The sequence below is a fragment of the Notamacropus eugenii genome, chromosome 1 (assembly GCF_028372415.1).
Source record: "Notamacropus eugenii isolate mMacEug1 chromosome 1, mMacEug1.pri_v2, whole genome shotgun sequence".
Classification (NCBI taxonomy): Eukaryota; Metazoa; Chordata; class Mammalia; order Diprotodontia; family Macropodidae; genus Notamacropus; species Notamacropus eugenii.
In genome coordinates, this window is record NC_092872.1 from 97314301 (window position 1) to 97341803 (window position 27503).

The 27503-nt window shown below is 38.4% G+C and overlaps 1 protein-coding gene across 1 annotated transcript in view; it reads right to left on the reverse strand.

The window, feature by feature from the left end:
• The window catches only part of MUSK (muscle associated receptor tyrosine kinase), a 191679-nt gene that overhangs the window by 54346 nt on the left and 109830 nt on the right, over positions 1-27503 (reverse strand). The window contains exons 6-7 of the mRNA XM_072610563.1: positions 19002-19126; positions 396-555 (exon numbers count right to left, since the gene is read on the reverse strand). Coding sequence (XP_072466664.1) covers positions 396-555; positions 19002-19126 — 285 coding nt within the window. The remainder of the gene's footprint in view (positions 1-395; positions 556-19001; positions 19127-27503) is intronic.

Consider the following 27503-nt stretch of genomic DNA (forward strand, 5'->3'; position numbering starts at 1 on the left):
GGGTCACAAAGGGTAGGGCATGACTGAACAACATGGATCCTTGGACTGCTTCCACAACACTGAGCAAGGTAAAAGGAGCTGATTCTAGCTGTTTTCACAAGACTTTGAAGTGGAATGAAAGTCATTAAAGAAGATTCCTTTTTTCCTGGAAGGCTTTACACAGATTCCCCTAGGGAATTATCCTTCAAGGGAGTCACAGAGAGGCCCCCAGTGACAGGTGTATAAACCTCTGAAGTGTAACCAAAGGGGAAGAAATAGGACTGGGGTGGGGTGGGAGAAGAAAAGGGAATTCATTCCAGTGGAAGAGGTAACAAAGCAGAGTCATCCTCTCCCTCTTCTTACACCACTGGACGAATGCAAAACGTGAATGGACAAGCTTGAGCTGCCAGGAATACCTGATATGCTGATGGTGGCCGCAGCCTTCACAGTGCTGAATTTCTCCCCATGCTTATTAGTCGCTATGCAAGTGAACAGGCCTGGCTTGGTAATCAACAGCTGCAGCTGGGAATCAATCACTCGGTCTTTCACACTTTCTAGAATGGACCCAGCAGACACCTGGCAAGGAAAGCAGACAAGGAAAAAGAAGTAGGTCAATAAATTAAAAATATACTGCATCACTGAACTCAACTGGCCTTTGGAACTAGAAGACCAGAGTCTAGCCCTAGCTGTGTGTCTCTGGGCAAATTACTTACACTAACACATTTTCTTCTTCTGTAAAGTAGGGAGAACGATGCTGATACTACTGACCAAACAGGATTCTTGTATTTTTAAAATTTACAACTTTAAAATAGTTTATATTTTTGTTATTCTGAATTTAAACATCACCAACAAATATGAGCAGTGGCTAATATAAAGGATGGAAACAGAAGGCTCATATAAAACCATGAATCTCTATTAGATATAATTTGTTTTTCGCAACATATAATAATTTCAACACTTCAGTTTCAAAGCTGTCCCACCTGTCTGTGTCCCTTGAATTTCCTTCAGTTCTTTTTTAAACAAATGCTTCATTGACCCTCATGGAATTCTTGTAAAGAATTAACTTTAATTCACTTTGATTTACTCATTTATTTATTTTTAGGAAGACTAGCAAGTTCATGAATGGGAACTCCAGGTGTGGAAGCTCCCTCCTATAAACAGGTCTAGGAAGCCTCTGGGACTTCTAGTTTTAGTTGCCTGGGATACTGGGATGTTAAAGCGACTTGCCCAGGGGCCATTCAGCTACATGTGTCAGAGGTGAGATCTAACATCAGTACCTCTCAAAGAACCATATAAATATATTTTTTGTCTCCAATCCTTTCCACAAAGGCTGTTTGGGCTGGCTTGTAGCCCAGCCATGATTCCCAGCTGCAGCCACAGGCGTTTTGAATCATTTTAATAAGAGAAGTCTTTGTAAAGAGAAACAAAAATATAGATAATAGTCCTCCAGAAGGGCAAGTAGCATAAACTTAAACATTCAATTTAAGTGAGAACAAAAGTTCTAGCCCAAAGCCCTAGTTTTTCAGATGAGGAAACTGAGGCCCAGGGAAATGAAACTGCTGCAAAAGGGAAGGTTACAATTCAGGAGTCCTGATTCTTGGGCACAGCACTCTTTTCTGAGGCAGTGAGTTCCCTTCCCTGAAGAGTAGGGAAGTCTGGGGGGGGCAGGCTTTGAGCATTTTCATTGGATCAAAGATTTCAAGCCAGAAGGGACTTCAGAGGTCATCTAGTTTAACACCCTCATTTTATAAATATGAAAAATGAAGGCCAGAAGAACGAAGTGTCTTTTCCTGAGGTCACAGAGACAGTGAGAGAGGTAGGATTTGAGCTGAGGTCTATCTCATTCCAAGTCCAGGGCTTTTCTACTATCCCATGCTGCCTTGATGATAATAATAACCCCTCAACCTTTGCTACCATGGAAAGAAAGCCCCCCCAGTGAAGAATGAAAGATATTTTTTCCTCTAAGCTACTGGGATGTTGCCTTGATCCAGTGCCTTTTACCTTAGTCAGCCTTTTGGGGTGAATGCTTATTGTCCAGAGATCTCAGGGGGCAAACTCTACCTGTGTAATCAAGTTACAGCTATGCAGTCTGGTTGCTCAGTTCAACTTGGACCTCCTTAGGACCAGGTACCTCAACTGACGCACAAATTTGCTTGGTCCTTTGTGGTTATTTTTAACTTCTTAGTCCTTAGTCATCAAATTTTTATAGCTATCTCTAGTTTTACCTTTTCTTACTTTAATCTTTCCATTTCTTTCTCTTCTTCCTCTTTTCTCTCCCTTGTGTTCTCTGCCCTATTCTTCCCTATTTCCCCCAAAACTTCAAAAAAATCTTTCTTCTTTTTATTCCCCTGATTACTGGGTAAGGTTTGGAAGGTTGGCCTGAGGATAAACAGAGAAAGCCAACAATGCTGAAAATATTGGTCAAGGAGGAAGAACTCTGAGACCCTAGACTAAATCTGGTATCCTTTCCTTCCTCTCTGGAGGCTTTGGGCAGAGCCACCATGTGGGCCAGCAGCATGCCCTGTCTGTAATAAGTGGGTAACAGGATTTCATCTGGATGGCTTTAATTTTCTTTGGAATTTTTTTTCAGTTTCCAATTTTTGATTTTTCCAACTATCATTAATATTAATCACAAAACTCTGCTTTTGCTTTAAGGAGGGATGTGAGTTTACTGTTATCTGGGAGAGATTTCTAGTGCCAGATTGAATATTTGATCATTTTCCCCAGTCTCAGTGTGGGATTAGTAATGCTGAGAGAAAACTGTCTTTAACAGAGTCATAAAGATGGGGGTTCTCGTTGAATTTAGGTTATTATATGTATCAGAACTCCAATTTTTACTCATTCTGGCATCCATGGTACAATCTATGAAAAGAATTAAAACAACATATGTCTACAGTGACTATCTTCAATCAATCATTAAGAACTTGCACTTTACAAATTGTATTTGATACTGACTACTAGGGACTGCCAGATGGTACAGTGGATAGAGGAATCAGGAAGACTCAACTATCCTCATAAGTTCAAAATCAGCCTCAGACATTAATAGCTGTGTGACTCTGGGCAAGTCACTTAACTCTGTTTACCTCAGTTTCCTCATCTATAAAATGAACTGGAGAAAGAAATAGCAAACCACTCCAGTTATCTTTGCCAAGAAAACCCCAAATGGGGTCATAGAGTTGGATACAACTGAACAACAACAAAAATCTCTGTGATTTTGGACATGTTATTTAACCTTCAGGAAGAATTTTCATACATGCTAATAAGAATCTCAGAGGACATCTAGTGTTATGAGGGGTGGAGTGGGAGGGGCAAATTAGATGCCGCTGAGATTCCTTTCAGCTCTAGCTCTATAATATTATGAAGAATTTTAACAACAACTCCAAATTATAGGCAGCAGAATTAGTATTTTTCCATTTTTTTTTAGGTGGGAAAATAGAGAGAGATTAAATGCCTTGCTCAGAGTCACTCAGATAATAAGTATTCAGACCAAGACTCAAACCCAAGTCTTCAAGACTCCAAATATAGCTTTTCCCCTCATTACACCAATATCATTTTTTTTGCATGATAGAAGTTGGTAGATTCTTTGTAGATGATATTACAGAAAAAAGAAAATCTCCATCCAGCTCCAAATCTTTAAATTAGAAGCAAATGCCTAGTAATATTATGTGAATAACATATTCTTAGTCTTGCGCTACTGGAATTCTTGAAATGAGTATTTACCCGTTTGCAAAGTCCAGCCATTTTTTGCAATGATTTGAGAGGAGTCTCCTGATCTTTTCCTAAGTTCACTCACAACTCACACTTAACTCAATTTTTCCCTTGTGTCTTTCCTAAGAGCCCTGAAATCATTCCTTATAGGAAGAAGAAGTAATTTCCTCTTTGCTCAGACCCATAATCTCCTGGACCCCATCCAGGTGCTGAAACAGTTAAGCCCCTAACCTAAGTGCAAGGGTTGCAGAGGCCCACAGCCTGCTAAGAATTCTCCTAAATGCTTTTTCCTTATGTTTCAAATGGTCCTGGGTCTATTCTGTGAGTGACTCATGCACTGAAGACTGTTCGTTATGGTTAGAGTTTGTTTATCTTTCTCCAATGTTCATCCTGACCAACTGCTTAACATTTTAAATGACCTAAAAAAAAAAAAAAACAACCCTTTCCTTTCCCTTCCAATATTGGACTCCTTTCATATCAGGAGGGAACCATCAAAGGGATGTGTTTAGGCTAGATCTCTCCAGGCAAAGTAAAGTAGTGAATTGAGGATGTTATTATGTCTGGGTAGTACAGAAAAACCCCTGTTTTTTTCTTAAAGCAACCAAGACTACTCCACAGGCTGACCCAGAGAGATTGGCCGGGACTAATTGGGTGATCTGCTCTCCGATTCACTCTCAGGGGCCTCACTTCATGATCAGTGAGATGTCAGGATAGAAAGGTCAATGTATAAAAAGTAATTTACTTGTTGTAGCAGAGTGGATGATTGGCAGCTGCAGCAACTTCATCTGGAAAGGTCCCTGGAATGAACTGAGATATCACAGAACTTGTCTTCCCCATCCCAACCCCCAAAGGCCATCAGGCCTATTAAAGTTATCCAAAAGAACATCTAAGGTATTTGTGTGGGGGCGCTAACACAACAGGAAAACATCAGAAAAGAGCTCAAGAATGCTTTTGCGTATTATTTAGCATTGCCTGAACTAGCTATAGGGAGTGGGTGGCTCAGTAGATAAAGTACTTGGCCTGGAATCAGGAAGATATGAGTTCAAATCCAGTCTCAGACCCTGGGCAAGTCACTGAACCTATGTTTGCCTAACCCATTGGAGAATGAAATGGCAAACCACTCCAGGATCTTTGCCAAGAAAAACCTATGGACAGTGTTGGTCCACAGGGTCATATAGAGTCAGACATGATGAAATAACAAGACCCTTTTTTAGGGTAGCTAGGTGGCACAGTTGATAGAATGCCAGTTCTGCAGTCAAGAATACTTGAATTCAAATCTGGCCTCAGACGCTTACTAACTGTGAAACCCTGGACAGTCACTTAACTATGTTTGCCTCAGTTTCCTCATCTGTAAAATGATCTGGAGAAGGAAACGACAAACCACTCCAGTATCTTTGCCAAGAAAATTTCAAATGGGGTCATGAGCAATAACCCCCCGCCCCCCCAGACACACACACACAAATCTAGGTATAATTGTTATTTTTCTCTTGTTTGTTTGTTGAGTTTTACATGGCTCACTTTTCTTGTTGGCATAACTGTCCCTCTACCCCATACGCATGCACAAGATTTTCTTCCCATTTGGGTGTTTAGTAAATTTCAGAAAAAAATGTAAACACTTTATTTCAGAGAAGATGCCCTTTCAAAGGACATACTGCTTCTTGTTTTAAATGCTGAGACCTCAATGTTTTTGTTCTTTTAAACTACAGTTTCCTCCCTGAATGCCCAGTAATGATGGACAGAAGGAAAAGGAAGAAGGGATGGGGTACTTTATATTCAATAAAGGGGGCTTAGCCACATGTTAGAGGAAGTGGAACTGTTTTCAGGGCAACTGAAAAAGTTTCAGTTCATTATTCTTTGGGTAATGAACAGACCTAGTGATGCTGGCATCAAAGATTCTAGAGAAGAAAATCCCTCATGTTTCCTCCCATCTATCTGGTTTCTGCGAAAGGTTAACCATGATACCTCATTCAGACATCGCATCTTCCCCCTCCCGTTTGAAAGCTCTGCTCACACCAGCTACTTAAGTATCCCTTGAATTTAACTGAATGTCAGAGAGTAAAGCTCTTTTTCTAGACTGAGTCCAGAAACTCAATTTACATTTCTAATTGATACTAGCTGTGTGACCTTGGGCAAATCCCTTAACCTTTCTAGCTACAATATCTTCCTTTGCAGAACAAGAGGGATCTCTAATTTCCTTTCTAATTCTGTCTCTTTTCTAAGTAGCTAGGGTGAAGGGAACAAGAATTTATATAGTACCTATTCTGTGCCAAGCACTGTGCTATCACTTTATAAACCTTATCTCATTTGATTCTCACAACAAATCTGGGAGATTGGTGTTATTATTGTTATCCCTAGTTTAATGTTGTGGAAATGAAAGCAAGCAGAAGTTAAGTGACTTGCCCAGGGTTACCCAGCTAGTAAGTGTCCAAGATTGGATTTGATATCAGGTTTTCCTGACTCCAGGTCAGGTGTTCTATCTGTACCACCTAGCTGCCTCTAAGATAGATCTATCTATAAGAACACTGTAGAAAAAGATGGTTTTGTTTTTAAAACACAAAATGAATCTCAAACTATACATTGAAAGAAATCTCCGAACTTAGGAAAGCTTGCATTGGAGTTCTGCTTTTGACATACAGAGGTTCTGTGACACAAGGCAAGTCATTTAATCTCTAAATGTAGCTCTTTAAGAGTAGGAGTTGCAGAGCCAGAGCCAGAAGGGTTCCTGCTAAGTCTGAATCTAGGCTAGCTCATTTACTCTATCCCCCATCATATGAATGGCGGGAGTTAATGTTGCCGTGCTGAGGGGTTCCGGAAGCATTTCCATACAAAGACAGCCACTGAGTATATGAAGATTAGCTAGAAAGGAAATGGAGTAAAGCAGTATGGGAAAAATGGAGAATTCCAATCTGAGTTTTTAGAAGAGTTGTTTGTTGACCAGTGTTCCGATGGCCCTCCAATATTAAATGCAGATGCCATTAGAGGTTCTGTTTGATATAGAGTTTCAGATTTACTTTTTGTTAAAAAAAAATCTTCTTTTTAAGAATCACACTGAACTTTGATAAGACTTTGTACCCCTCTTGTGAGTTTATCATCATCTATTTTGTATTACTTACTCTCTTTGCCTCAGATCTCCTACAGAGAATTGTAATAGATTATAAACTCCCTCAAGGCAAAGACTATTGCTTATCTTTTTTTTAAATCTCTCATGGGTGGAGGAAAGGAAAAAGAAGGACATTTGTTAAGCCCCTACTATGTATTAGGTATTTTGCTAAGTACTTGAATATTATCTGATCCTCACAACAACCCTGAGGGGATAGGTGCTTTTATTATGCCCTTTGTAGAGTTAAGAAAACTGAGTCAGATACAGATTAAGTGATGCCCAAAATTACACAGCTAGGAAATATCTGAGACTAGATTTGAACTCAGGTCTTCCTGAATCCAGGCCCTGTGCTTTTGTTTGCATGCTTATTTTCCCTATGTGATTGCGAGCTCCTTGAGTCTTTTGCTTCTTTTTGTATCTCTTAGCACAGTGCCTGGCACACAGTAGGTGCTTAATAAATGTTTACTGATTGATTAATTACTGTGCCAGTTAGCTGCCTCTCTGGATCCTCATGTATCCTAACACTATGTTTTACACAAAGATACTTTAATAAATGGTTGTTGAGTGACTGAATGAACAGAAAGTGTTCCATATTATCTTCATTCTGGGTCTTGGGTTAAGCAGGCTTCACTCTCCAAGTAAATCATTGTCATAATCTCACCATTTGACCAGGATTTAAAAATATGCAGCTATTACTACTGAACTTTAAAAAAGTTTGTGTGAACAAAAATCTGAGTAAACAATACAGTTCGAGAAAGTAGCTATTTCCTTTATAAAAAGCTTCCTGTAAATAGCTTCTCTGGAGTATTTAGGACATAAATGAATTTATTTCAAGATTTGTTTAAACAAACTTTTAAAGAATCTATAAAGTGGATAAGAACAATAAGCATCAAACACTAAGTATATGCAAGGGACTGTGCTTTCATCTACTAATAAAACAAGAAACATTGGAATTTTTCCCATTCAATTCACTGGAATAGTTCAAATATTTTAGATATGGTAACTAGTCATTTGGACTTCTTGAGAGAGAAGTGGTTTGTTCTGTGGTTTTTTTATCACTATGAATCTACATGCTTCCCCCCCCCACCTTTGTATTCCCAGTGTAGGGCCTAGCACAGTATAAATGCTTAATAAATGTTCATTTGTTTAGCTTAGACTATCACAAAACAAGTATGGAACATGCTACATCTTCTATGAAAGGCTGAGAAATTTATCGAAGAAGTGAAGATAAAGAGGTTTCAGTGGCCTGGAAATTGGCGTCATTTAGACCCTATTAATAACTTACTAGTTTAATCAGGGGTAGAGTTAGAGGGAAAATTGCCTCTTCGTAAAAAAAGTATGCTTAATATCTGATGTAATAAGTGTAGTTTGATAATGAATTATAGAATGTGTTAAAGTATTGTGAACGCAATGCCAAATAATATAAAGCAAGTGATTTTTAGGAAAAAGACATTTGTGAAGATGGGAAAATTTGGAAGTTTTGTCGTAAGTCAATAAATATTATTATTTTGCTTTAAAAAATATGAATCTATGATTTATTCTCAAGCTAGATCTGTTAGAAGAAGCAAGGTGAAGCAATGGGAAAGAACTCTGGATTCAGAGGAAGAGGAACTGAGTTCTAGTTCAAAGCATGTCCTTTGCCAACATGCAATTCATTCAATTCTTTTACAGCCTCAGTTTCATCATCTGCAAAATAAATGGACTGGACTTGATCACCCCCCTGACCCCTCTTAGGTATTTAAATCTATGAGAATATTATAATCCATTTTCCTCCATATGGGGAGAATAAGACTATCTTCCTCTGAGAGCTCATTCATATACAGAAGTGCCCATGAAAAGGTGACAAAAACTCAACGAACAGGATGTGTTGGGTTTGTTAAATTCCATCAGGATCTGCCATCTGATATTACTGTAGTCTCTGGCATATACATAGGTTTGTATGTTGACCACAAATGTCCAAAGGTTAAGTTTATGGGTTGGTTTCATAGCATGATCAACATAGGTGAGAAAGGGTGTGTTTACGTCTTTTGCAGCCTCTGTAACTTTGGGACTTCAGGAGATAAAGCTATTGGTGACCAGATTAACTCAGGTCTAGGCTGATTCATTGATTACTCCTTGCCTGAATTCTCTGTTCCTCCTCTTCTCTGGTCCCATCAGCCAGTTTCAGATCTGTGAACACTACTATGTGCTTCCCAGTGGAAACTGGGATATGCTATATAGCTGTGTGACTCTTTCCTTACCAATAGATATCTGCAATGAATTTTATTTCTTGTACTTTAAGGTAGTATTGGCTCATACAGCTCAGTTTTCTCTTAGTCTTAGGTAGCTTTACCCAGTATAAAACTTGGCTGTTATAATAACTAACTCTCTCTGACCAGAAGGACTTTGGATGTACTCTCCACTTCTTTCCTGGAGGGGATTTACTGTTTGTCTGCCTAATTCTTATTTTAGCATTTGGAATACTGAGGCTGTCCTGTCCTTTTCCTTAGCAGTACCTTGGCTTAGGTATTGGCTTTAATTAGAAACCCGAAGAAGTCTAAACTACGATTAAATACAACATCCCTCTATTCTAGTAAATAATCAGAGAATCTCAGAGATGGACAATCCTTAGGGATAATCTAATCCAGCAGTCTCTAACTAGTATTGCGTTCTGTTTTCTATTTTTATTACTTGTCATTTTTGGTACCATTACTATATGAATCTTTGTTTCTTTTCATTGACTGCATAGTTATTTGGGAAAAAAAGGATGAAACTTGAGTTATAAGAAGCTTGAGGGTTGACTACTTTCTTGAGATTGAGTGAGATAAAATTTTGAGACTACTAGCGTAACCCCCTTATTATGTAGATGTGGAATGTGAGGCTCAGAGAACATCAAACGCCTCCTGATTGGTCTATCTGCATTGTCTCTCCCTTAATCTATTCCCTGCATAGTTGCATCATCTTTCTGATGTCATGATCCCCTTTGAGAATAATTGACAAACCACAACCTGTGAGTAGTTCGAGCTGCCTGAATGGGGACCCAGCTGGCCAGTTCTAGTTGGGCAACTTCTCCTCTCCCTCCCCTCCCCTCATCTCCCCTCCCGTTCCTTCCTCTCCTCTCCTCTCCCCTCCTCTCTCCTCACCTGAGTTTTCTACCCAAAGGAAGGTTAATTTAGTTGACCCAAAGTTACCTACTTAACTTGGGGTTTACTGGTTAGATCTCTTTCTCAAAGACCAAGTCTTAAACCCTAGTCTCTCCGGATCTCATGGATTGGACAGCAATAGGTCCCTGCCCAAGTACCACTTAATGTTATTTTTGGGCTCTCCTGGCTCAGAGTGAATGTAAATAGTAACTTTTTCTCTTTTGTACAGCAACCCTGATGGTCTTCCCCTCCCAGTTTGATTTTTTTTTTTTTAATTAAAAGGGAGATCCTTTAACTCACTTCTTTAAAAGGCTTATTCACTGAATGGTCCTCACTCAAAGTGAGAACTTGAAAAGACCTTAGCTTAAAAGGGTCGAGGTCTCTCACTGCATCTTGGGCCACTTCCAGTCATTTTGATGACTATCTGGCAGTTGGACCCAGATGGCTCTGGAGGAGAAAGTGAGGCTAATGACCTTGCACAGCCTTCCCTCACTTAAATCAAAATCAATTGCAAGTCATGTCATCATCTCCCTGATGTCATGATCTTCTTCGAGAACAAAGGATGAACCACACAACATAGTTGCCAAACTGATATTTCTAAAATTCAGGTCTAGATTATACCTTTGATCTGTTCAATATGCCTCAGTGGCTCTCTATTGCCTTTAGGATTAAGTACAATCTCCTATGTTTGGCACTTTAAAACTTTTCAAAAATTTGGCTCAGTTTATCTCTTAGGTTGGTTATAAATTATCTCGTGTTCTCTCTGCTCTAGCCAAAATGGCTCCTATGAATGATATACCATCTCTCAGTCTTTGCACAAGCTTCCTTCATGCCTGGAATGCTCCTCTTCCTCAGCTCTACCTTTCGGAAGGCTCAACTCAAGTACCACCTTCTTCCAGAAGTCTTTCTGAATTCCTGCAATTCTCTCCCTGCCTCGATCACTGGATATTTAACTTGTATCGATCTTGTATTTCCTTATTTGTGGACGTAGGAGCTGGAAGAAGCTTTAGAGCCCATCTAGTCGTTCTCACCTTCCTATTTTACAAATGAGGAAACTAAAGCCAAGAGAGGTTGGTTAATTGACTTGCCCTAACATTCACAGGTAGTCAATGACAGAGGCTAGGATTTGACCAAAGGTCCTTTGACTCTGAAGTCAGCCATCTTTCCACTGTACTATTCTGTCTTTCCTACATGTTTTAATCCTAGAGTAGGTAATAAACTCCTTTAAGGTAGGGATGATTTCACTTTGGTATTAATATTTCCACTGCCTACAAGAGTGCCTGTCACATAGTGGAGTGGACATTTAATAAATTCTTATTGATTGATTGAAAGAAGGAAAGGAACATACTCAAGGCATCTCAACTAGTTAAGTGGTTGCACCAGAAATAGAATCCAGGTCTTCTCATACGTACCCCAGTGTCCATTTCCCTAAGGTATGGTGGAACACTTTGTAACTACAACCCTTCCTTCCTTCCTATGAAAGACTTTATGTAACCCCTTGGCAAAGAAGATTAGAACTGAAAATGACCTCAATAATTTGAAGAAAATAGCATCAGCAGACAGACTCTCAGGCTCCACTCCTACTAGAATCTAAGTTATAGTTAAGTGTAGTAGTTACTTGCTTTGAGAGTAGAAATTTGTTCATGTAAGGCTATGCCATAGTGCACAGGGGTGGGAGTTCACCTAAGAAGCGGGCAGAGGAACTTAACAAATATAAAATGAAGGAGTGGGTTTGTGCAAATGTAGAAGAAAAGACGGGCTCTGGAAGGTCAGTTTCAAGAGATGAAAAAGCAAGTGGAGGTATTATTGAAATGATGTGACCAGAAGTTCTTCATTAGATGGGGCCATTCCAGAATTTGATTTCCTGTCCTGGCTGGAAAAAACATCTCTCAGAAAGTCCTGCATTGACATTTTTTGCTAGCCCATGGGCCTTACTTACTTCATCCCCCCCTCTCCCTTTTTGTTCCATAAGTCTCCCATTCTTCCTCCTCCTCTTCCTCCTCTTCTTCCTCTTTCACCTCTTGGGACTGAATGAGTTTAGCTTGCTTGGTCCCCTTTATGAAACGCTTCATTATTATGGAAAGCGTGGGTGCTTTCATCAGGGCTGTTACTACAGCCAGAGTGGAGCTTTGTCCTTCCTGGAAAGCCTTCTGAGGGGCACACCCTGCTGGGCAGCCTCCTTCACAATCCTTCCACTCCCTTCCCTGCTCTGTCCCAGCTGCTTTGGCTGGCCTGAGATCTGGACACTGTGTGTTGAAGAAAAAGCCATGCTGGGATGAGTAAACAAAATTTCAACATGTAGGAGCCAGGCGGCAGTCCTTCTCCCACCCTGATTTTTCAGCTTTTGTTGGCTTTTTATTAGAGCATGGAATTGATTTGTAAGAGTTGGGACTTTTGTGAAAAAAGAAAAGTTTATGAAGGGTCCAGAGAGAGTAACCAAGATGGTGAAGAGGGTAGGTCATAGTTCCTTTGAGAAAATATTATGGCAATGAGAGTTGTTTCGTAACACGTGATACTGCATCTCCTTTCTCCATGACTTTGTATTGTCTTTCCTCCATACCTGGAATACATTCTCTCCTCACCTCTCCCTCTTAGGGTCTTTTGTTTCCTTTAAATGCCACATTGTACACGAAGCCTTCCTTGATTTCCCACAAACAATTGCCCTGCCTGTCTAAATCTCTTGCATTTCTTAACATATTTTTTGCATATACTATATGTGTATATGTTGTGTCCTGATAGAATCTATGCTCTTTACAGGTAGGTCCAATTTCAATTTTTGTATCCCCAGCACCTGGCACAGAGGAGATATTTAATAAATGCTTGTTGACTGATTGATTGCTCAGCCTAGAAAAGAGAAAACCAAGGGAGTCAATTTTCAAGAATGTGAAAGACCAGATCCCACATGGAGAATTAATACTTATATTGTATCAAATTTGAGTCATACCATAAGACCCAAAATATATTCTTTGCATTGCTACAGTGTCTGAAATTTCCAGCAACACAGTTATTCCTTGAGATAGGGCTCTGATTCCACTAATTTGTCAATAAGCATTTGTTGAGGGTCTACTACTATGTGCCAGGTAGTGGGCCACATATTGGGGATCAAAAAATGACAAAAGGGAGCTCACAGTCCAATGTGGGATTCAACAGGTGAACAACTATATAAACAAGATATGCTGGGATGAATTGAACATAGTCAACAGACAGAAGGCACTAGCGTTAAAGGGAATCGGGAAAGCTAAGCTTAAGTCACAGAAGCTAGAAAGTGGAGATGGGAGGAGGAGAGAATTCCAGGCCCAGGAGACAGCAAGAGAAAATGACCCAAAATGTATCAACTTCAAGGAAGAACAAGGAGGCCAGTGTCATTGGATTGTAGAGTTTCTGTGTTTTGGGTAAGAAGTGTGTGTTGCATGATGGAACAAGGTGTAAGAAAACATAAAAGATAGAAAAGGGCTAGATTATGGAAGACTTTAAAAGCCACTGAGAGGTTATTATGTGTGATCTGGGAGGCAAGAGGGAGCCACTGGAGTGGATGAAAAAGGGAAATGACATGAGCACACTTATGCTTTAGGAAGATCAACTTGATAGTTAAGTGAAGGATGGTTTGAAGTGGGAAAAGACTTGTGGCAGGAAGACCAACCTGTAGACTACTGAAATAGTCTGGGCATGAGGTGATGAAGGTCTGAAACAGGATGATGGCAATGTCAGAGAAGAGAAAGGGGAATATGTGATATATGTTATGAAGGTAGAAATGACAAGATTTGACAACTGATTGGATATGGCGGGGAGGAAGAGAGATGAATGAGTTGAGGAAGACATCCACATTGTGAGTGAGGTGATTGCAAGGATGATAGTACCCTTGATAACGATAGAGAAGTTAGGAAGAGGAGAGGAGAGGAGAAAAATAATGAGTTCAGTTAATGAATTTAAGATGTCTATAATATGTCTAGTTCAAAATGTCCAAGGGTAGTTGAAGATGTGAGACTGGAGGCTGGGAGAGAACTCAAGCTAGACAAGAAAAATCTGAGAATCATCTACATAGAGATGGCAGTTGAATTCATTTGGAATGGAGAAAGGCCCATGGGTTAACAAAAAATGTCAGTGCAGCACTTTCTGAGATGTTTTTTCCTGCCAAGACAGGAAATCACATTCTGAAATGGCCCTGTCTAATGGCCCTGGTCACATCATTTCAATAATAGCTCCACTTTGCTTATTTACCTCTTGAATAAGACTTTTTTCCAGTCCTCATTTTTTCTCCTACCCTTGCATAGACCCACTCCTTCTGATGAGATCACCAAACAAATAGTATATAGGGAGAAGAGAAGAGGGGCCAGGACAGAGTCCTGTGCTATACCAATGGTTAATGAGAGTAACCTGGATGAAGAACCAGTGAAGGATGCAGAGAAGGAGTCATCAGAAGTGGAGGGGGCGAACCAGGAGAGAGTAGTGTCCCAAAAACCTAGAAAGAAAGTATTAAGAAGAAGAGGGTGACTGACAGGCTGCAGAGAGTCAAGAACAATGAGGATGGAGAAAAGGCCATAGGATTTGACAACTAAGAAGTAATAGATCACTTTGGAGAAAACAGTTTCAGCTGAATGATAAAGTCAAGAGCCAGACTGCAGAGAGTGAAGAAAGACTGAGTAGAAAAGGAACGGAAATGTGTTACTTAGAAAGAGAAGGGGTCAGGACACATTCCTCCATTGATACTTCAGCATGAATTTATTTTTGGTTTGGCTGACAGCTTGAAATGTAATAAATGAAAAGTGGGACACTGAGAGAAAGGGACACAGGTGAATTTTGATATGGAGGTGGAGTTTAAAAAGGCCTGGATCATGAGCCAGGGCCCAGGGATGACAAGAGTACATAGGCCATCATAGGTAGAGGTATGCTCTGGATAGTGAAAAGAGCTCCATCTTTGAATTAAGAGCACTTGGATTTGAATTCCTACGCTACTGTTATGACCATGAAAAAGTCACTAAACATCTCTAGCCTAGACTTACCTCATCTGTAAAATTTTTAAAAAGGGTCTGGGTTTGGGTTGGATTAGATGAAGGTCCCTTCTAACTTTAAATCTATTATTCTATGAACCCTCCAGGCAGCTATGTGGCACAGTGAATAGAGCACTGGGCCTAGAGTTTGGAGGACTTCAGTTCAAATTTGACCTAAGATATGTACTAGCTGTGTGACCCTGGGCAAGTCTCTTCATTCTGTTTGCCTTAGTTTCCTCATTTGTAAAATGATCCAGAGAAGGAAATGAAAACCACTTTAGTATCTTTGCAAAGAAAATCCCAAATGTGGTCATGAAGAGTCTGAAACAACATGGATCCTCAAAGCAGGAGGACATAGGGTTTCTGAAAATAAGTGGTTTTTTTCTTCATGATTGTGTCCAGGGTAGGCTCAAGGTTTGGAATGGTTGTAAATTACTCTTAGTCATAGAATTACATGATTTGAGAGAGGGAAGGGACCTCATTTGCCATCTAGTTCAATCCAACCATGGAAGGAAACCTCATAGTAAAATATACTAGTTTTATCTAGCAGCTCTGTAGGAAGCCAAGAAACAGTGATGGGAAAGCTTCTTCACACGTCACTCCCTCCTCTCCCCTTGATTTTCTGGCTTGGCCTGTGTCTCCCACCTGGGGGGTTAGGAGGAGGAGAAAATGCTTGTTCTGTGACTGAGCCTCCCTGAGAGAGGAGAGGGTTTTGTTCCTCACCAGAGTGAAAAGATAACATGTGAGGAGTGAGACAGAAAGAAGGTGCTTTTCCAGGAGGGAGCACACACCTGCCCTTTTAGACCCTGCCCTAAGAGAACAGTATACAAGGTGTGAGTACTGACTGGAGGATAGAGATCAGGAGTAATGTGGTCTCTATTTAGTCTCTGTTTAGAGATCTCTAACAGAAACCTATCACTACTCTAGACATCCCATTCCACTCTTGGACAACCAAAATTGTTCTCCAGTTTTCCTGACATTAGATTAAATTGGCCTCTTTGCTAGTTCCATCCAATTATTCTCTCTAGGACCAAACAGGGAAAAAAATCTAATCCATCCTCCACATGGCCTCTAGGCTCTTCACCAATGTGGTTGCCCTCCTCTGGGATCTTTTTAACTTATTTATGTCCTGCTTAAACCATGGCACGTAAGACTGAACTCAGTGTTCCATATTTGGTCCAATGAAAGCTTAGCCTCCTAATCATGCAACCCCATAGTGCTTTAGTATTTTTTTTTTTTTGCTGCCAAATTATGCCGCTTATTCATATTAAGCTTAATACAGTCCACTAAACCCCTAGATCTTATAAAATGATTAGCTATTATCAATTTTTCCCCCCTTCCCTCATCATACTTAGGAAGTTAATTTTTTACACCCAAATGGAAGACTTAACATTTATCCTTTTTGATGATCATTTTATTAGATTTCCCTTAATGATCTATTCTGTTAAGGACTCTTTTGGATTCCAATTGCCATCCAATGTGTTAGCTACCTTTCCCAGCTTTCTGTATTTTGCAGATTTGATAAACATACCATCTATGCCTTTATTCACATCAGTGATGAAATTGTTCTCTTAGCCACTTTCCCCATCTTTGAAGGCATGGGGCGAGATTAAATGTCTCAAAAGCCTTTTCTGCGTTTAAGATTCTATGATTCCAGGATTACCCACTGAGCACAAAATGAGAAGAAAGAGAAAACTCAAGGGATTTAGATAGGACATTAGAGAAAACTTTATAACTGGAAGAATCTTGAGATACTGAAATAAATTTCCATGGGAAATCCCTAGAGATTTTGAGAACCAGATGCTTTAGCTGCAATTTGTCTTAAAGCTGAATGATGGAAAGATCCATCTTATGGCTCCATTCCAGCCTTCTAATTCAACATCAATATTAAGCATTTCATAAAGACCCATACTCACAACCTATAATACTGGCTATATCTGGAAATCTGAACATTTAAGTACTATCTGTAATAATGACATCTTGTGGCCACCAATTCCTACTACAACTCATGATTCAAGTGTTAATCTCCATTTGAATACCAGCTTCAAACTCCTTTTCACAAGACTTTTCATTCTCCCTCTCTCCGCTTCCTCATCCTTTACTGCTCTCCACTCTATGTGGCTTCATTCTATCTGCTTACTTCTGTGATCTCCTGCTTTTCTATTTTGCCTTTTAATATAAAGTCATGAGGTCCTGTTTTAGAACTGAAAGTTTCTATGACAGTTCTTATGACTTCTAATCATCTTATCATTATAGAATTAAAAGGAACTTCATTATTTCCATTATTGCAGGATGACAGATTTAGAGTTTCAAGGTCCCTTAGTGACCATCAGATCCAATAACCTTGTTTTACTGAGGAGGAAACTAAGGCATACATATGTATGTACTCACTAAGTGTCTGATGCTGAATATGAACAAAGGACTTCCTGAGTCCAAGTTCAATGCCCTCTCTTCTCTTCTCTGCTTCTTCTCCAGGCAACCCTGTCCCTAAAGGATGAGTTGACTTACTTAACTGATATCTCATTTTATTTTCAACTTAAAACACAAATATGTTCCCTGGATAAGAATGGGCATTTGTAATCAATACCAACAAGTGACTTTTGCATTGTATTTTACACATTTCAACATGTTTTCATAAGCAGAATTTGGAGGGCACGGTGAGGCTTCTTTCTTTCTCCTCTACATGCATGACATGGGCTACTTAACCAAACTTTTCCTTCAGGTTGGGTTACAGTCTCCTTCTAGATGTAATGAAACTGACTTGGGAACCTGTAAGAAAAGCTTCTGTTCTCACTTTTTGGTCCGTCTTGCTGTCTGGCCTACCTTGAGGTAATGAGTACTTCTGGCACCTTAAGTGAAAAAATGAGGAGGGAGTACTGGTAAGATACATATTTCGACCAAATGTTGTGGACCAAATATGGCAAAGAAAAAGAATGACATCATGGTTCATCAAATGCGCACAATCCATAAAGAATGATAGCGTATGCAGTAACGGATCTATCAGACATTAAGGCCTGGCAAAAGTCAGTCTGTTTTCTCCATGGACAAAAAATAGTCAACCCACCATTTTCTATGTGAGAAGGGACATGAACTTTTTTTTTTAACCCAAGGGCTTAGAAGCAGAACCAGTATCTAGAGCTCACCACGGCCCTTAGCAAGCAAATCCAGAGAAAGGCCTGTGTTCACATCTTGAATTATAATGGAAATATGAGTATATTCACTATTCCTATTGATTCCTCAGACCTCTGAACTTGAGAATAGGAAAAACTGAGTTCAAATCCTGCCATAGACATTCACTGGATATATGACCTTGAACAAATCACTTATCTGGTTTTTGCCTTAGTTTCCTCACCTGTAAAATGAGGAGATTGACTTGATGGCTGCTAAGGTCTCTTCAGGTTTTGAAATTTGTAATCTTTTGACCACAGGGACAGAAATGACCTTCTGTAGTGGAAATAAAATACTAGACTAGGAGGTAGAAGATCTAAGACCTAGTGATAGCTCTGCCACCAATAAGATGTGAACTTTACAATCAGACTCACTGACCTAACCTTCAAGAGCCCCATTTTCCTCAAATGTAAAATGGAAATACTACATAATGGGTTTTGAAAAAAAGAATTAAATTGTATAATACACAAATAATAATAGTTAACATTTACACAGACACTGTGGTAAGGAAGCACTTTACAGTTATTTTCTCATTTGATCCTCACAACCACTCAACAATCACCACAACTGGGAGGTGGGTAAGACTTTAACCTGTTCAGTAGGCAGCACAGAGAACAGCAGCAGGGAAAAAGAAGAGAACCCAGGACTTCCAGTCTCCTTTAGCAGTGGCTGGATCTCAGAAACATTACATAAAGGATAGCTATTATTATTTCTACTACTTATTATTATAATACTACCAGTCCCCTAATATATTATGCCAAACCATGATTTCAATGCTATAGACTATTTAAGGCTGGGTAAAGACAAAGAATCAAGGAATGAATGTTAGCCTTTGAATAACCACAGATTGTTGTATGATCGCTACCAACATACAATGCATCCTGAAAGCCAGCAGCCAAGCTTCCCTAGCCATGGAGATGTAGAAATGACACTCACAGCATTTCCATTTTCAAGCCATGTGATAGTAGGAACTGGAATGCCTGTTGCAGTACAGCGTAGGGTCACTACGGAGCCAAAGGTGACATTGTGGGATTCAGGAGCCCGCAGAATTCTGGCAAACACTGTTAAGGAGATAGAGAAGTCACATGACTATTCTGAAAGTATATCTTCAACCAAAGCTCCAAGGAATTAGCTGCATGCTTCTAAAATAAAATCCCAACATCCACAAGTCACAAGAGAATGAGATGATAACTCCTATTCCTTGCCCTAGCTGAACTCCTTTTGGCTGCATTGAGATTTCTTCCAAGATGTCAGTAATAATGTTACCTCTAAGTGGACAGTAGGACTCAAGTTCAGTATGTAATATATCAGTTTCAAGTGATAGAATTGGTAGATCGGGAAGAGACCTTAGTGCTCATCTTGCCTAGCCCAGCCATCTTACAGACAAAGAAACTGAAGCCGATGGAGATGAAATGACTTGCCCAAGGTCATGTAACTACTTAATAGTGAAGTCACGACTAGACTTGAGGTCTACCAATTCCCAGTTTAGTGCTATTTTTATGCTTCTAAACTATTCACCAATGTTTTGGCATGTCCAACCCAAACTCCCATTCTTAGTTCAAGGTCTCCAGAAAGTGGTTGCTATGATTCTATTGGGATCCACACTGGACTTCCAGTGTGATTACTTATCCTCTTTTCATATTTTCTGTATGGGAAAGTAAATAAACTAAAAACTTAATTAGCTTTTGCCAAAGGTATTACAAAGATGGCATAGCAGGAAGAGTTGGGAGAAATCATGCCTCCTCAAAAGCCTGGGATATGTTGTTCCCGAAACACATATAGATCCATGTGGAGCATGGAGTTAAATGTAGGTTGTGATGCACTTATGGAAGATTAGTGTGTGGCAAAGGGATGACATAACTCCTGGTATTTTCTGGCCTGAGTGTCTTTTCTTCAGTCCTGAGGTGACATTCTTATTGAGTCACTCTTCTCAAATCTACCTCTCTTTTTAGGCTACTATATTTGTGCATCTACTTGACTTCTTTGTGATTCGTCTCTTGTATGGAATTGTTGTCTCCTACCGGTATCGTTTCTTTGATTATAACTGGACGCACTTCCCAACACTGGTCCAGTTTCTTTGATGACATGGTCACTGGTGGGAGGGGAATAGCAGAGAGAAATCCTTTTATCCCCCCGTGGGTGGTTCTTCCTCATTGAACTGGAATTGTTAGCTCCCAAACTTGGACTGACCAATGTAGGACTGAGTTCATCCCTGGACTATCATTTTTATGCACTGGCCCACTGGTGGTGTTGGCCAGTCACAAGCTGCTTCTTCCATTGTATCATCTGGTGAAAATACCATACCACTTTCAAGCCATTTGGACTCTTTGCTGGGCATTATTTGCACAGTGTTCTACTACCCTATCCTCATCATTAGCAGGTGCAGAAAAGAGTGATGTAGGACTGGCAACCATTTCAACTTTTTAAAAAATTGGTTGCATTGTATCACCACAGCCACACAGTTTATTCTCCAATAGCCAATATTCTGGTAAGCTCTGTACTTGGCTGTGTTTTTCTTAGGACAACAAACATCTTTTTACTAGGGTAATATCTAAAGTCTTTCCAGCTTAGTATAACTTATCATAGATCATGTTCCCCTGGTATAGCCTTCCAGAATGTCAGGTTACTGCCATACAACAATAAGTACAGCTCCTGTGATATCTAAATCACAACTATCCTTTGTACAAAAGGATATATAGGTATATATACATACATGTATATATATATATATATATATATATAAATATATATATGTAAAAGGAGTGTTCTCTCCCTCTCCTTCTCTCTTTTTATCAGTAAGTAGCTATATATAGAGTACCTGCAATTTTAAATTAAGACCTGAGTTCAAATCCAGCCTCAAAACACCTTAGCTGTGGGACGTTGGACAAGTCATTTAACCTCAGGCTGCCTTAGTTTCCTCATCTGTAAAACTGGAATAAGAGCACCTTCCTCCCAAGGCTGTTGTGAAGATCAAATGTGATAGTGACTGTAAAGCCCTTAGCATAGTACCTGGCTCTTAGGGGTGATGTAAACGTTAGCCACTATTATTATTATCAGTATATGTTAAAATCTATCGTTATGTATGTATACATATGTGCATATACATATATATGTATGCATATATGTATACACACATATACACATATATATGCATGTCTATGAGGTGGCAGTGACAGTGGGCATAACGAACAGAGAGCTAGCTCCCAAGTCAGAAAGATGTAGATTCAATCTCGCCTCTGTCACCTCTGGGCTATGTGATGCTGAGCAAATTAGAAAGAAGGTGCCAACCTCCACTGGTAGAGGGAAGTTCTTCTTTGAGAGTTCTGTCCAAATAAATGAAATCATAAGTCCAGGTCCTATCACAATTATATAGATATGTGTATATAAACAATATACTTTATTTTGATAAAACTATACTATCCCAATGGAAACAATCATAGCTAACATTTATATAGCACTTCCTGTATGCCAGGCACTAAGCTAAGTTTTTACAATTATTACTTCATTTGGTCCTCCCCATAACCCTGCAAGGTAGATGTTACAATTAACGCCATCATAAAAAAAAGAACATAAATAAAAACCTTGTTTTGTTAACGATCTCAGTACTCACTATACCATGATTCATCTCAGCTGACAAATGAATGACTTAGGTTATACATAGAAGGATAGAAGGATGGATAGATAGATAGATAAATAGATAGAGATATATTGCTTTGAAATACTGTTTCATTTTCCCTTACAAAATCCCTTTGTAAGTCCTGGGCTTTGTAGTTTGGGAAGGGTCTTTTTTTTTTGAGAGCCAGTAGGCTCAAGTGGTCAGTGGTAGTTTGCATAAATGAAATTCAAAATATTTCTTGAGCAGCTAACATCTTAGGATTATTTAGCATTCTGGTAACTTTGTGCATCTCATTTACAGAGTAACTGTGGCTTGACTGAGGGGTGGAAATAGAAAACCAATATAATTTGATATATTTTTTTCTAAATAGAAAAACAAACTTTCTCTTGGTCTTTTCTCATCTGGAAAATGAGGGAGTTGGAGAGGAGTATCTTTAAGTTCTATTTCAGGTCTGACAGTCCCTATTTTCTATATAAATTTGGAGATTTTTCTTCCTCAATTTCTCATTTTCATTCTCTTGTCCAATATCTTAATTAGATAATCCTGTAGTAACAATCACATAAAGGATTCAATATTTAGACATTTCAAAAATGAGTTGATTTAAAACCACATGATATTCAATGGGCAAAGTTACAAATTATTTCCCATAATGCATAGCTCCAAGATGATATACGTGAATCTTTATTTGGAAATGGGGAGCCCACTACCCCAGAACTTTTGACTTTGGCATTACAGTGATAAGGAAATATTAGTTTGTAAATTGTCTTTCCCTCCTTTCCCCCCCTTTTTTCACATCGTATGAAACTGCAGGACAGATTCTTAATGAATATAATTTTAAGCAGCAAAAAAATCAATACATATGAAACTTGTCTCCATATTTTTGTCTCATTCAGGTGAAAGCTGAGTGAAAAAATGGTTCCAGGTCATTCTTTGCAAGATGACTGGCAAGAACAACTGTCATTCTGAAGCAATTACTCTCAATTCATACATATATGTGTGTGTATATATTGTAAAGCACCATGAAATTGGTTTGCCTTGTATTTAATTTTGTTGCATTAATTAAAATGAATATTTGGTGATTTACTTATTCTTTAAGAATTTCATGAGAGGCTCTCTTGAAATAATTAAAGACATTCTGGGATGTTTCAAAACCAGTGTTGGGAATTACCATCTAGTATTTCTCCCCAGGGAAGTGAGCCTACCAAGTACCTTTAGCCAAACTTGAAATTTCCCGTCCAACTTGTGTGGGATTTATACGCACATACTGATTCAATTTTTACATTACCTTGCATTTCCAGAGTTACTGGCACTAAACAGTATTTCTGCTGACCTGGCTTTTTCTTGAGAACTTTTAACTTCCAAGTAGCAAATTATTTCATCAAGCAGCCAATCGGATAACACCATGTTAAATCATTGGCACTCTATATTTTCCCATAAACAGTAAAGTGCTTAGTGCCAGGAACAAAGGAAATACCCCTCAGGAATAAGTTTCCTATCAAAATATGCCTCTTAGAGTGGTTCATCAGAACAGCAGATGCAAAAATAATTCAGAAGGATTATGATTTAAATAAAAGTAGGGTAGAAAGAACAAATACCTTTAGTATCTTGCTCAGGTTCGCTTTCTTCTATTATTAAAAAGAAAATTAAAAAAAAAGCAAGTTATAAAAAAAAATTCAGGTCTTTTGGTGGGGGGAAAAAGCCCAAATTTACTGCAAAGAAATGATCTCTTGTATTTTACTGTTTTGATAAACTGTAACTGGGAAGATCCAGAGAAATCACCTTGTAACAAGGAAACCTTTGTCTGAAAATCTCCTACAAGGTTGATTAAAGCATGCTTCCTTCCCTGTTTCAGAAAGGAAACTGATGTAGTCAGAAGGAAATTCTGCCCCTTTCCAGATTAAACCATTTAATCAATTGTAATTCTGAATGGCATTGCCTTGTGCCAGAGGTGCCTTGTCCTACGCTGACCATATATAGTCTTTTTATTCACTTTATTGAGCTCCTTATAATAATTATTTCATAATTATCCTTCCTCTGGAAGGTGACAATGATCTCATTCCTATTTTGATATTTTCTTCATTTCTTAGCTCAACTTCTCCTCTTACATGACCTCTCCATAAAGTCAGCAATGCTGAATTTGTGTTCTCAAAGATCATTTCTATGGCAATAGATTTATGTTATGATAAACATGCTGTTAGGGGGTTTCTGTAGAATAAAGCACAAATAACTAATACCAATTCTCAGCTCTCCATCAAATAAAAGATTTAAAAAAAAATCAATACCTCATTGGGAAAATCCCTGAGGAGGGGAAATGACAAAGAACAAAATTGGCAGCCATGTGTAGTAAGTTAAGGTTTTAATGAAATTTTTTAAAAACCTCTAAACAAAAAACTTTTATGGATCCTTAATATAAATTGGAAGATCAGTTCTAGTCCCAACAAATGTTGTTATTCTAAAAGCTTATAAACCTAGGCCTTGCCTGTAGTCACTGATAGCCAAAGTATCAACTTTCATTTCTGGGAACACCAAATAAAATAATAAGGTTTTACTTGGAAACTTCAATGGATCCAAGAACTCATCTGTATGGGAACTCTTTTTATTAGTGCAAATGGCAATCTTTCCTTTCTGATTCTTGTTCACAGCCCTCCTTAAAGCAACCACAGCAGATCTATCTATAAGGCAAAGACCATTTTTCTAGATTCAAAAAAATTTTTTGGTTGCCAGGGCAACACTTGGCAGTCCTTTTGCAAACCTTTTTTCCTCCTCTATGAGTTTTCTACCTCTGTTTCTGGTCATATAAATAATTGATGATATATTTATACCACTTCTGATGTAGAAGTCATCATTGATAACATGGAAAAACCCATTCAAACTCACGATACAACTTTCTATTGCACTTTGGGTGCCCAGAAATTTTGATTTTTGTAAAATCATGATGTTCCAGAATTTACACTTGTACAGCATTGCAGGGAGATCATTGGCATTTGAAAAAAGAGTGGGAGATTTGGGAGCAGTAACACCTCCAGAATGGTTCAAACCAGTTTTTTCTCCTCATCAATCCTAGGTTCAATTCATTATCCATTTGTAGTTCCTAGATTATATATATGTCTGATGGAATAACTCAGTGGGTTTTTCATTCAACTGTAGGTCAAAAGTGATAATATATATATATATATGTATGTGTATATATGTGTGTGTACATATATATGCATATGCACACATACACACACACATGTAAACATATAAAATATTTGTTTTTGTCCTACTCAGCCATTGATGGATTATATATCTTTGTAGTGGCATTTATCAAAGAATTTCATATGATCTTACACATAAATGAAATATCTCATTGGAGGAAAGCCTTTAGAATTGTTTTTTGCACTATAGAATCAAATGCTTTTTTGAAGAAAATTTTTCAGGTGGAATCTTGCATTCTTTAGTTTTCTCAATTATTTGTATGATTTGAAAACATGGTCTGCTATAAAATTTTTTTTAAATGTAAACTTCTTGATTCTTTCTAATATTATCATTAAGAATACCATCGATGTCTGCTGTGACTATTCTCACTTAGATTATATAGAAATAGGGGCAGGTAGGTGGTGCAGTGGATAGAGCACCAGTGCAGGAGTCAGGAGGACCTGAGTTCAAATCTCACCTTAGACACTTGACACTCACTAGCTATGTGACCTTGGGCAAGTCACTTAACCCCAACTGCCTCATTCTGGGTCATCTCCAGCCATCATGATGAATATCTAGTCACTGGATTCAGATGGCCCTGGAGGAGAAGTGAGGCTGGTGACCTACACAGCCTTCCCTCACTCAACACAAAGTCAAGTGCAAGTCATGTCATCATTTCTCTGATGGCATGGTCTTCTTAGGCAATGAAGGATGAACACACATATAGAAATAGGGAAAGTAGATAGATGTATTAGTTTCTAATCTTTTTGATTGCCATGGTCAGAGAGGGGCAATCATATCAATTGGTATCTTTTCCACTCTTTGGTATCTATTTTAATATCATGAGCATTTTATTTGAAATCTTGAAAATTGATTTTGGATTAAAATTAGAGCCTTCAGCATAGATATTTTTTGCCTCTGTGTTTATTCAAGTCCAACAAAAGTTTCTTCAGCATGCATTATGTTATGTTTAGTGTTTCCTAAGTTAATTTTCTTTAGTGTCACTTCTGTTTCCTCATATAGCACAGCAAACACTAAGGTATTAAAGTTCCATTGTGTTGGTTTCTGTAGAACCAATGATGAAAATAGATGACTTTAGAAATAATAAGTTGGTCTACAAATGATCTTGGCACAACCTGGCTTAGTTTGTTTTCATGTTAGGCTCTTTGTAGGTATTTTTCTCTCGGTCATAAAATGTTTTTGAGGCAATGCTGCACATAATCTTCATTCTTTAATGTTGTGTAAATTTGTTTGTAATCTCTAAGGGTGTTGCCCCTGCCTCCCATGTCTCCCCATGGCAAGAAGCTGAAATGTATGGCGGCTGACGTAGTTTCTGGGTTCCTTTGGCCTCCTTATTCTACGATAAGGATCAGTAAGTTTTGTTAATAAATTATTATAATCATGGCATGAATTTTATCCATTTCCCATTTTTCAGACTCAATAGTTAATTAAAATAACTTGGTCAGGAGTTATTATAATTGCACACAATAAATTCTTTTTATTTTCAGTCTTTCTTCTAACTTGCTATTGAATTTAATGTTTGCTCCGAAGGTAAAGGTGAATATCTGACTGCACATGGTCTGTTAATTCTGAAATGTCCCAGCTCAATAATTAGTTTTTTCTTCTCTGTTAAGAGACACTCAATTTCATGTCGGGGGGATATTATTTAATATTTTCATCATCTTTCCTTAAAAGACATATATACATATAACATATACATATATTTATACATATATAATTATACATAAGAATAATATATTATTATATAGTACAAGTTATCTGTATGTTAGGCTTTTGGGTAATCTCCAAGACTTTGGTCTCCTTCATGCTTAATTCCAAATCACTTTGTTTTTACTGTCTTTCTCAGTGCCCACTTTTGTACTCCAGTCACTGAATATGAAGATATACAAGTTTAGGAGAATTTGTTCATCCTTTGCAACAGATGGTACATAAACTTTAATCACCACCATGGTGGTCTTTGTTTCTGCTATTCACGAACACCACGAGATGAAATGATCAATGTCCCATGAAGTATTTCTTGCAGTATTTAGGCATGTGATAAAAACAATCCTCCAAACTTCCTAATTTATCTCCCATTTTTTATTCACATGAAACTTCTCTGTGTCTTCTGGTTTCATTTATAATGAGAATTTCAATATACACTGGTTCAGTTTTCCAAAAATCTACTAACTAATTGGCCATTGGACAAAATTCTTGTATTTAGAGCAGCAACAGTTATATTAATGTCTTTAGGCTGAAAACTGTGCAACAGATGATTTGTCCAGAATAATATTCAAAGACTTTTCAGCTCTAATTGAATCTTTCAGAATTCTTGTTCTATTGACATTACTTTCAGGAACCAAATCTTATGTCTTCAGTAGGATGAGACAGGGGAAGAGGATTTTGGTGGAGATACAAATTTTTACATCAGAAAAAAAATCTTGATTGTTCCCTAATAGATGCTGAATGGGGAGTCAGTAGACCCAAGTAGGACTATGGCTTTCCCCACTGAATAAGTCATTTAATGTCTCCCTCTCATTCAGATCTTTTTGAATACTCCTAGTGATGGGGATCTTACTTGCTTATTATAAAGGTAGTCCATTCCTTGTTTGAAAAGTTCTAATTGTTATCAAGATCTTGAAATA